General features: G+C 41.8%; 1 protein-coding gene and 1 long non-coding RNA gene across 4 annotated transcripts in view; both read left to right on the top strand.

Moving 5' to 3' along the window:
- Positions 1 to 10,290, top strand: part of Eip78C (Ecdysone-induced protein 78C) — a 114,752-nt gene that overhangs the window by 10,052 nt on the left and 94,410 nt on the right. For 2 of the 3 annotated variants that reach the window (XM_086910819.1, XM_086910818.1), the window contains exon 1: positions 5,725 to 7,729. The exons of the other annotated variant lie outside the window; for it this stretch is intronic. In XM_086910819.1, the coding sequence (XP_086766945.1) occupies positions 7,447 to 7,729 (283 nt within the window). In that variant the 5' untranslated portion in view covers positions 5,725 to 7,446. Of the gene's footprint in view, positions 1 to 5,724; positions 7,730 to 10,290 lie in introns of those variants that run through there. 3 annotated transcript variants of the gene reach the window in all.
- On the top strand, positions 505 to 5,327 carry LOC147657117 (uncharacterized). The gene is made up of 2 exons (XR_015292778.1): positions 505 to 624; positions 5,148 to 5,327. It is a non-coding gene; the product is annotated as an uncharacterized LOC147657117 (long non-coding RNA).

Genomic DNA, 10,290 nt, shown 5'->3' with positions numbered 1-10,290 from the left:
CGACGCGCGACGCCATTATCGCCGATCATCTTCGTCGTCGTCGTAGGTCGACGTAGTTATTGTTATTGTTATTGTTGTTGTTGTTTTTTTTTCTCGCTTCGCGGTTCCACGCGCAGGGACAATGATCGTGGTGAAAGAGATGGTTACGGAGGTCGAGTGACGTTCAGTGCGGCGGACAGAGTTCATCTAAAGTGGACACGATTTCGTGTTTCGGGGATTTCGCCGATCCCCGCGAATCGCTCGTTTCCCTCCCACAAGGTGTTGTTCATCGGTGTTCACGGTTGAAGAAGAAAAGAGTTTTCGAAATATCGAAAGTTGGATTTTTCAAGAAGGGATAATACGTTGCGCGTATTATGCGCGTAAACGAGGATTTCTCACCTGATTTCTCCCATGGATGACCGATGAAGGCACGCGAGTAGTCCGTGGGATGTGAACGAGGCTTTAAGCGGAACCAGTCACGGTCCGCGATTTCTGGCATTTTCGTCGTTTCTTCTTCTCACCACGGTGGCATCGTCCTGTTATCCTGGAAGGACGAGGACGCTCCACGCCGTACGAAACTGTTCGCGATTGCAAGGAGATCGTGCGTGCTGGATGCCGGCGTGTATTCAGCATCGTCTCGTGCAGGTAAAACTCGTCGAGCGTGGCTCTCGCGCCTCTTCCTTTTATTTTCGTACGAATCGCATGCGCGGCGCTCGGATAATTGCCGAGCAAGTTGCAAAGGTAGATTTGCAAAGTTGCAATCGGGCGTTGTGTGTTTTTTCGCCTCGAATTATCTCGTCTAAAAGAGAGGAAATTTTTCGTGTGAAATAGAAGTAAATGGAGAGGGGAAAAAAGTATTGCTACGTATAAATAGAAGAAAGTGAAAAAACGAATAGAAGGATCTTTAGATAACGGAAGAAGAAATTACGCGCGTTTTCTTAATTCTTACGTGATAAGCGATCTGTTTTTTTTTTTATTCCGATTTTTTCTCTAAAATGAACTTTCTTTCTCTAGAATGAACTTTTTTTTTAATCGATTCTCGAGCGATTCGGATAAAAACTTCAGAAAATTTAAAATACTTAAGTCCACCTTGGCCAGATTACGTCACGCTCGAATTCCCTTTCGCGGCTGCGAAACTCGGGATCGAGAAATGGATATTTAAACTTGAGGAAGGAATCTGTTAAATATTCAGTACTCGATAAAACACCAACCAATCAAAATTAACAAACGGAGCAAAGAATATGATAATCGCATAAAGAATAACATAAAAATAAACGAATCACGTATAAACAATTAAAAAAAAAAAAAAATTAAAGAAAATTAAAATTAATAATTTAACTTAGAAAATTAGTTTTTTTTTACCGGTACAGGCACGTGGTATAACCCAAAATATACAGTTTTTTTTTTCCAAATATTTTACTTTCCAACATATGATTTTTCACCGTACATTCTATTACAAAAATAAACAATTAAATCGTCGTACCGTAAAATAATAATATTATACTACGTAAAAATTGTTCGATCGATGTTCTTTCTTTTTTACTTACGGTACGACGATAATTTTTCGCAAAAGTATATCGATTAATAATACAATATTAGTACTTTTGCGGCCAACTGTACGATCGAGGTCCAAGAATACACGCTTGTGGACGGGCTATCGCATCGGGGATCCGATTTTGATAACTCGAGGCAAGGTGAACGCACTGACTTGTGACGCAGATGGAACGCGGAACCGAGGCAGGCGTTGCAGGAGACAAATGACCGTCTGCGAGGCCGCGAAACCGCCATTCGGACTAGCCATCTCTCTCTCTCTCTCTCTCTCTCTCTCTCCTTTTTTAAAGCGCGCCTTTACGCGACCGATTTGTCGGACAAGGGCTTCGTCGTGTGTGCGCGCGCGAGCGACCTCCTCCCTTTCCCCTCCTCCCGACAACCGTCCCTTCGCCCTTCCCCCCACTCCTCGACCGTCCCCACTCCCCTTTACCGTGGATCGGCAACCCTTCGATGCAAATGTTAATTCGCGATTACCGTTTTTGCTTCGTGCCAAATCGTGATTCACTCGATTTATAAATCATTCGCCGTGGATTATGCCGCGGGTAATGCATATCCCGCGGCGCGTACGCCTTTCTCTGGTGCGCACACCGCGAGACTTTGAACCATAGCCTGGCAAAGCCGCGCATAGCCGAGACCGTCTGATTTTTGTCTTCTTTGCGGCTTCTCTTTCATATACGGAATACGGAAAAAGCCGATGTTGTTGTTGAGATACGGGGGTATAGTGTAGGTAGGTAGGCGGGCGGGTGGCCGCGAAACAGAGTCGTAATTTTGTGTTAACCGGCTGGTCGGTGAGATGTCGTTGCTTTCGTTTCGGATGGAGGCGATTGGCGTATAAAATGGATATTGATTAGAGGGAAATATAATAAATTTCGTGAATCGATCTAAAGAGATTCTAAATAAAATGATCGGTTTCGATTTGTTTGGAAATGAAACACTTTAGATATCATTTCTCTTGTATATCTATTGGAAAATCTATGTAAATTGTAAACGGTTGAAAAATAGAATTATTTGTTCTGTGTATTTTTATACCATGGAAAAACCAAGGAGTTGATTTTATTATATTGAAGCATGTGCGCAACGAGAGATGGAATTTAAAATTTTATATTTATTTTTAGAATGTAGAAATTATGTTTTGTGGTAGTATTACGTCATACCAGATATAAATCACGTCTGTTAAAGTGTTTTAAAAATTGCGTTAACACAATAATAATATGTACAAGTTTAACAAGTTTTTTTTTATAGCTGTCGCACAAATGTATATGCACGTGATCTGTATTAATTAAACAAAAATGTTAACAATGTTAAAAATTTTGATAAATTAATAACGATTTAAACGCTTTTTAAATTTACATTAATTTACATTAATAAGGAAGCATTGTAAAAAGAATTAAAAGTAGTAGATTAAATTAAAACTGTTTAATTTAATGATAAAAATATATAGTTCAGAAACATCTAATTAAAAATAATATACATATGTATGATGTAATTAAATTCTAATTCAATTTTTTAATTTTGATATAAATAGCGAAGTGATTTATTTAATTGATGATTCGAGGAAAAGTTAATAAACTTTTATTTTTTTTATTTTAATGAATCCCAGTTTCTAATAGATTTCAATCGTTATATCTTTTGGTTATCAAAAACATTATCGTATCTTAATCTTTCCACTCAACGTGTTAAAAGAATTCACTTTTCAATTAAAATTAATCACAAATTTCACATATTAATAATGTTCAAAAACGTTTCTACACAAATTAACGTAATAATTCTTAAAAAGTATACGACGAAAAATCTAACGAAAAATAACGCCATTTAGCATCAATTTTAAGAATTATAAAGAATTTATCCATCATCGATTCACTATCTTACCAAAAAGGAATTCCTTTCTAACATAAAATTTAACATCAAAAATACAATCGATAGCAAACGATCATTTGCAAATTAATTCTCCATCGATTTTTAACTTCGTCATTCTTGACGAAGAGAGATGTCGCCTCGAACATACGCGATAAAACCGACATCACGGATTGAATTTACTTTACTCGAAATCTACGCGCTCACGATACGTATACGCGCCATTATCATGATCCAAGATACACAACGATTCACAGTCTAATTCCGCGATCGAAAATTCGTCCTAAAAAGCCAATTCAACGACTCGAAGTGAGAACAGGTTCAAAATCGTTTGATTGATTTTCAACGAATTCTATTCCCAGCTCGGTATAAAGCTCAAATTCGTTTCAAATTCGCATCACGCTCTTCGTCCCTCCTCGTCCCAATTGTGTGTCGTTCCCCCCGTGTTTCGAGAAAAAAAAAAAAAAAAAAAAAAAAAACCGATACTATAATTCGCCTCTTCTCGTAACTTGATTCCCTCCCTCCCTCCCTCCCCCCCTCCCCCCTCTCTCCCCGATGATTCGATGTTTATTATTTATAAAAAAAAAAAAAAAAAAAGAAAAAAAGAGAGAGAGAGGAGAAAAGGAAGGGGGAGGGGAGGGAGAGAGAGAGAGAGGAGGAAAAAAAAAAAAAGTACCAACTCGAGGAGAGGAGAAACATTGACGCGCGAATCGTTACGAAAATATTTGAGGCTCACGAGCCGGCGTAACGAGGCTCGGTTAAAGAGAAAAACGGCGGTGAGAGGGGAGAGGGAGGGGGCGAAACACGCGCTCGAGGGAGAGAGAGGGAGCGAGGAAAGACGAAGGGACGGGAAGGAGGGAGCGAGAGGCAGGTAGAGGAATCGCGAGGAGGAGCGCGCAGGTGAGAAGGAGAGGACAAAGGGAAGGGGGAGCGGGGGGGGGGAGAGGGTTTGCGGCGGGTGGGAGGGGTTCGCGAGCAAGAGGAAGGAGGGACGAGCCAGAAGGAAGTCAACGTCCGAAGATTACGGCAATGACATTCGCTTTTTCTCACTCTCCTCCTCGTGTTCCTCTCTTGGCTTCGTTGTCTTTTTCTCTTTCGCGGATCTTTTCCTCTCTTTCGAGTCCACCGATCTCGCCTGCCTCTCATCATTCACTTTTCTTTCTCTCTTTTTCACTTTTTCGCTCTTTCTTTTGCCGTTACCACTTGCGGAAAACGTCCTCGAGAAGAGAAAGATAAAAGGAGAAGAAAAAGAAGAAGAGGAGAAAGAAGAAGAGAAGAAGGAGGAGGAGGAGAAGAAGAAAAAAGAGAGAGAAAAAAAAGAAATAAGAATAAAGAAAGAGAAAGAAACCTTTAGATATTCGGCGAACGAGGAATATTAAAACGATCGAATCGAACAAATTCGATCGATTCGATTCCCTTTTTTGTTTTGGCCAAACCTGGTCCAAATCCTTCGCGTTTCGCGCCTTCATTTCCGTGTAACTAAGTTTCGTTCCACGGAACGCGTTCCTCCGCGTTCCTTCGGAATATCCGTGACGATTCGCGCGTTCGCAAAGACAAACACCTTGGGGATCTAGTAGAAGGTAGAACGATCGATCGCGCATGCTCGAACTTCGCAGTTTATATTTATACACAGTGGCCAGAGAGAGGAAACAACAGAATGGAACGAAGTTTCCTCTTTTGCCGGACGCGCTTCTCGAAACAATCACGGTTTACGCCCTTTTAGTTTTTCTGATTTTCGTTTCGTTTTGATTTTGTCTTTTCAGCGATGGATCACGCGAAAAGCCAGGGGACCACGGATCCACTGAAAATCGGCGGAAAAGGCCGTGCTTGCGTTACCCGAAAAAAGTTTTCCCCTTAGAGCGTTCCATTGTGAAGAGGGCCGATTAAAAAGAAAAACGAGAGAGAGAGAGAGAGAGAGAGACGAGCAAGGGAGCAAAAGAGAAGAAGAGGAGAAATATAAACGTATACACAGTTGTAGATAAAGTGACAACGAACGTAAAGAGAGAGAGGAAGGATCGAAGAAGGAAGGAAGAGAAAGGAAAGAGACCGATCTCTCGCATATTAAAAAAAAATAAATAAATAATGGGTTGAATCCTTGCATCGTTTTTTTTCGAAGAAGCAAGAGAGGAAAACTAGAAGGGAGGATAACGATGTCGATGAGAACATACCCTCGCGCGAAGACGACACCACGCGTCTTCTCAAACAATGCTGAACCCTTTCGAAGATCGGGATTTCCACGGATTTTCGCAGCCCTCAGGCGAGATAGTTAATGAGAAGGGTCTTCTCATACTGTTGTGACACGGTGTGCCAGTGAAGTGTGGATTTCTTTCCTTCTTTTTTTTTTTTTTTTTTTTTTTTACGTTTGTTCGCGTAACCGCGACCAGGTGCTTTCGCGTGTTTCCGCGGTTGTTTCGCTTTTCAGTCGACGCGAGGGAGAAGAAGGAAAAGAAAAAAGAAAAGAGAAATATGAAATCTCGCGCGAGTCGTAACCTTTCCAATTAAATCCGTGTAACGCGGTTCTTCTCTCGATCCATCAACAGTACTTCGACTTCCGTGTTTTCAACGCTTATTAACGAACGTGTATCCACCACCACCATCACCACCTTCTCCTCTTCCCAATTCTTTCAATCTCGCGTTTTCTCTCTGGATGCAAACCAACACCGTGACGCGTCACCATCGATTATCGATCGTCATATCGTCCTCTCCAAGAGTCCAAGTGTAAAAGGGATAAATCACGACGAGCTAGAGAAGAAGAGGAGAGGACACATGAATAATGTGAATAAAAAAAAAATCCATCGTCGGATCCTTCCTTTTCCCAAGTAATATATAATAACCGAGGCGTGAAACAGTTGGGAACGGTGAAATTCGTCGCGACACGATTCCACCGTCGTCCGTCGATAAGGATCGGGAGAAAATAGAAACGTGTCACGGTGAGCTTCATAAAGCATCCGCGCGTAATCGTATCAGATTGAATAATAGGCTGCTCAAGGCTACCGAAAAGCATTGCCCCCGGCCGGCGGCGTCTGGAGAATAACGAGAATCGTATGAACGGGAGCAACGCCTAATGTGTTCGCTTTTGAAGGCGAGAGATTAACAGATAAAACGCGCTCCGTTGGCCACTGGCCGTGGATGTGCCAAAATTGTTCGTCAGTCGGCTGCGGGCAGCTTCATTGAGAATCCGGCCTGAGGAGGTAACGGCCACTGACCTCGGCGTTGAGAACCTGAGACCTCGGAGAGGAATGCTTTCGCGAAACCGTAGCACCGCCGATTTTCTTGCGAACGCTTCTTCATCCTCCTCGTCATCGCCCTCTTCTTCGATATCGTGGTCTCCTTCGTCATCGTGCTATCCCTCGTCCCCGTCGTCGTCGTCGCCGAGCTACGATCGCCCGTGGATCGATTCGTGGGAAAGCAAGATGCGGCCGGGGATCGTTCGCTCGTGAAGTTTCGGGGAAACGCGGACACAGCCGAGGAGCGAAGTTAATCGAGTGGAAATCGAAAAGTTTTGAAATTGGCCCGATTCGTCGCTGGATGTGTGCCGGCTTTGTTCCTTGGTATTAAATTAGTGTGAAGCATCGTTGTGGGTACGGAAAAAGTGAATACACGTGAACCCTTTTTTCTTTTTCGAAGAACCCTGTTTTTTTTTTCTCTTCTTTTCACGCTATTGTGTTTCGTTTCTCGAGTCGCTTTCGCAACTTTCTCCCAGTTCGGTTTATACACACGGTTAACGTGATTCAAACGAAAGTTAAAAGATTTAAACTCGGCTCGAACGAAGGTATTCGAAGGAAACGGGATTGCTCTCGTATCGAATCCTCCCTCGATCGAGATATTTTTCGAAACGGTGAAAAATAAGAGTATATAAAAAAAAAAAAAAAATAGAAAGAGAAAGATCGGTTGAGAAAAAGACGCGCGAGGGAGGAGAGGCATCCGTAAACGAAAGAAAGTGATCAGACATCCGAAACGGACGCGAATCGAATCACGTTGAGAGTCGAGTACGCGAATGGTGACCGCAGTTGGTTGCGAGGTGCGCGATCGCCATCGTTATCACCATTTCCTCTTCGTACAATGGACGTTTTCAAAATCGACCAGTCGCTGAGCGCGGGTCTGGGTAGCGCCCCGGCGCCAGACACCCTTACACCGGAAGTGTCGTTCGACGCAGGCAGTGAGTTCAATTTGAGCTTCTTCGACGGCCCGGAGGAGAACAGCACGCAAGGATTCAGCGATCCAGGCTCCGTTGGTAGCGCCAGCGCATCGCCACCGCCTGGAACACCGGCCAGCATCCCTGTTAATCCCTCGAACGCCGCCCTACCGATTGTCCAAGTGCCCCCTGGCATCGTCATTAAGCAAGGTTTGTTTCATTTCGTTTTTTTTCCTTTTTTTTTTTCATCTAATTTTTTAATTTCACTTGTTCCATTACCGATTCATTATTATTTACCAGGTGGATTTTCTTTGTTACGATACGAATCGGTTGATTGATTTTCTCTTCAGTTATCAGATTTTCTTTCTTTCTTTCTCTTTTTTCGTTCTATTTGCGATCGAGTTGCAAACGATTTTGGAGATTTTTTTTTTTTCGCATCAGGTTTGAAAGAAGAAGTTATGTTTCGTAAAGAGAAGAGAAGACACGCGGTTTCTCGCGCGGTTTGGTAACGCCGCGTGAATATGAAAGCGAGCGAGGAAAGAAACCGCGTATCATTACGGATGAATGAGTTATGTCGTAATTGATTGATTCAATTTTACGATCCGCCATTGTACGATTTAACTATCGAAAGCAATTTAGATTATTATTAATATTCTCGGATGTTAAATACAACATTATCGTTTTCCAAACAATTTCTATTGATTCTATATAAGATCTGCAAGAATTTTATTTATAGAAAGAAGATATGAAAAATGTTTTATTCGCAAATTTTCAAGTAATTTATACGTAACGATATATCATAACTATAATACAATAATGTCGTTATACAACGCGATATATATTTTCATACCAACGATCTTCACATCGAATTACGAAAATCTTTCTTCGCAATTGGCAAGAGAGAAGAAATTTCGGGGTTCGGTTAGCTCATTGGCGAAAACTTTCAATTGTTCTAACGATATCATTCCCTCGCTTTACGATTCCTCGGATGTTTATCCATCGATTCGATCGGCTCCCTTCGCCGAAGCCTCTCCACTCTAAAGGTTACGATACAAATTGGAAAGGTCGGCAGAGAGTATCTGGCAATATTCGCAATTCGTCTCGCGGCGAGCACAATGCTATCAGGTACATATATATATATATATATATACATACACGATACGAATCCAACGAAGGTTTGGGCTCGCTACCAGCGGCCTACCGATTTCTCTTTCAATTGAGTTTTCTTCGAGCGTTCCCCATTGTTCGGAGGAAATATCGGATCGAAAACTGGTTTCTTACTCGTCGTCCGCGTCTGAATCGAACTCTTCCACCCCCAACCACCTCCTATTTACAAAGAGAATGGAGGAGAGCTGACATTTCACTCGTGAACCGACGGTTTCGTATATACACGTTTTCTTCTTCTTTGGAGTCTCTTTGCCGTAGATCCTTTTGCTGCTGCGAATCTCTTCGCTGGGAAAACGTGAAAATCGTATCGATCTCGATGAAACAGGGGAGGGGGGGATCGAAGAGAAAGTTGGAACAGATGTTTGAATTATTCGCATTGAAATTTTATTATTCGACTTTATGGCTCGACGGAGGAGCGTGTGGATTGATAGATTCGATAAAATTTAAAAGTGATTGTCTGAATCTTAATTGGCAAGTTAATTGTTTAGAATTATGGGGATGAAAATTGTTTCGATATTTTTGATATTGGTGATCGAATTATACGGGATCAAAAAGATAATAAAAATTACTTTGGGGATAAGGTAATTAAGGAAGTTAGAAAGGAAGATGGTTTAGGATTAAATTGAAAGAACTGGTTGTTTCCTCGGATCTTTTGCGAGCGATTCGAATTTCATCCGAGATACAGCCGTGTCGAAGGCAGACTTGGCGAAATTTCACGTTTGTGACATTTCGAAAGAACAATACGAGTTATCCGTTTCTATCTTTGTACAGCGATCAAAAGTTGAAGACGTCTTCCTTGTTGGAATAAGGTAAAGAATTTATTATATAAAATCATTAATCTAATTGTAAAATCCTTCACAAGGCAATATATTTTCATTAAGTTTTTCTAAAACTATTACATTGCTATTTTTATTTACACATCGTCACATATAAAATCATCGTTAATTATCTAATTATAAAATTCTCTGTAAATGTTTTCTAAAACCATCGCAATTTTTAATATACATTTACCACGCAATTCGTATCATATAAAAAATCACTTTAATCGATTTAACGATTTAAAAATTCTGGAGAAACGAAATTTTCTAGAACCATCGTATCGCGATTGATTCGAGGTATACTTGACAGGCTGGGCCAGTAACCACTTTTCCATTGACCATGAGAAGCGTCGAAAAGCGTGGAGGCCGCCCGTTTAAATTATACATTCGTCTAAAAGGTCCGCCGATCAGAGAGATTCGACGATTCCCGAAAATCCAACTTTGAATTTCAAACTCGGGAACGGTCAAGGCCTCTCCGCCTCGTCTGATTCTATTCGGGACTATCCCCTGAGATGGAGGCTCGCGTTAAAACTCGGATGGCGGCGTGATGGAGAAAAATTTCCTTTTCCTCGTCCCCCTCGAGTTTTTTCTCTCTCTCGTGTCACGTCTAGTGTCGATAACGCGTCCTCACCTCCCCTCCCTCCCTCCGAGAACAGGCTTGTGAATATTTCTCCACCTGTCATCCGTCTGGTTCCAAGGGAATCCTCCCCTAAAAGCGCGATCCTCACGATTCACCTTGTAGCGTCTAATACACCGAAACACGATCCACGGTTTCTTTTCTTCCTG

Source organism: Apis florea, unplaced genomic scaffold (assembly GCF_048593485.1).
Source record: "Apis florea isolate Af1SG1 unplaced genomic scaffold, ASM4859348v1 contig_3203_pilon, whole genome shotgun sequence".
In the NCBI taxonomy this organism is placed as follows: domain Eukaryota; kingdom Metazoa; phylum Arthropoda; class Insecta; order Hymenoptera; family Apidae; genus Apis; species Apis florea.
The sequence above is the reverse complement of the archived record's forward strand: the minus strand, read 5'-3'. Positions and strand labels throughout refer to the sequence as shown.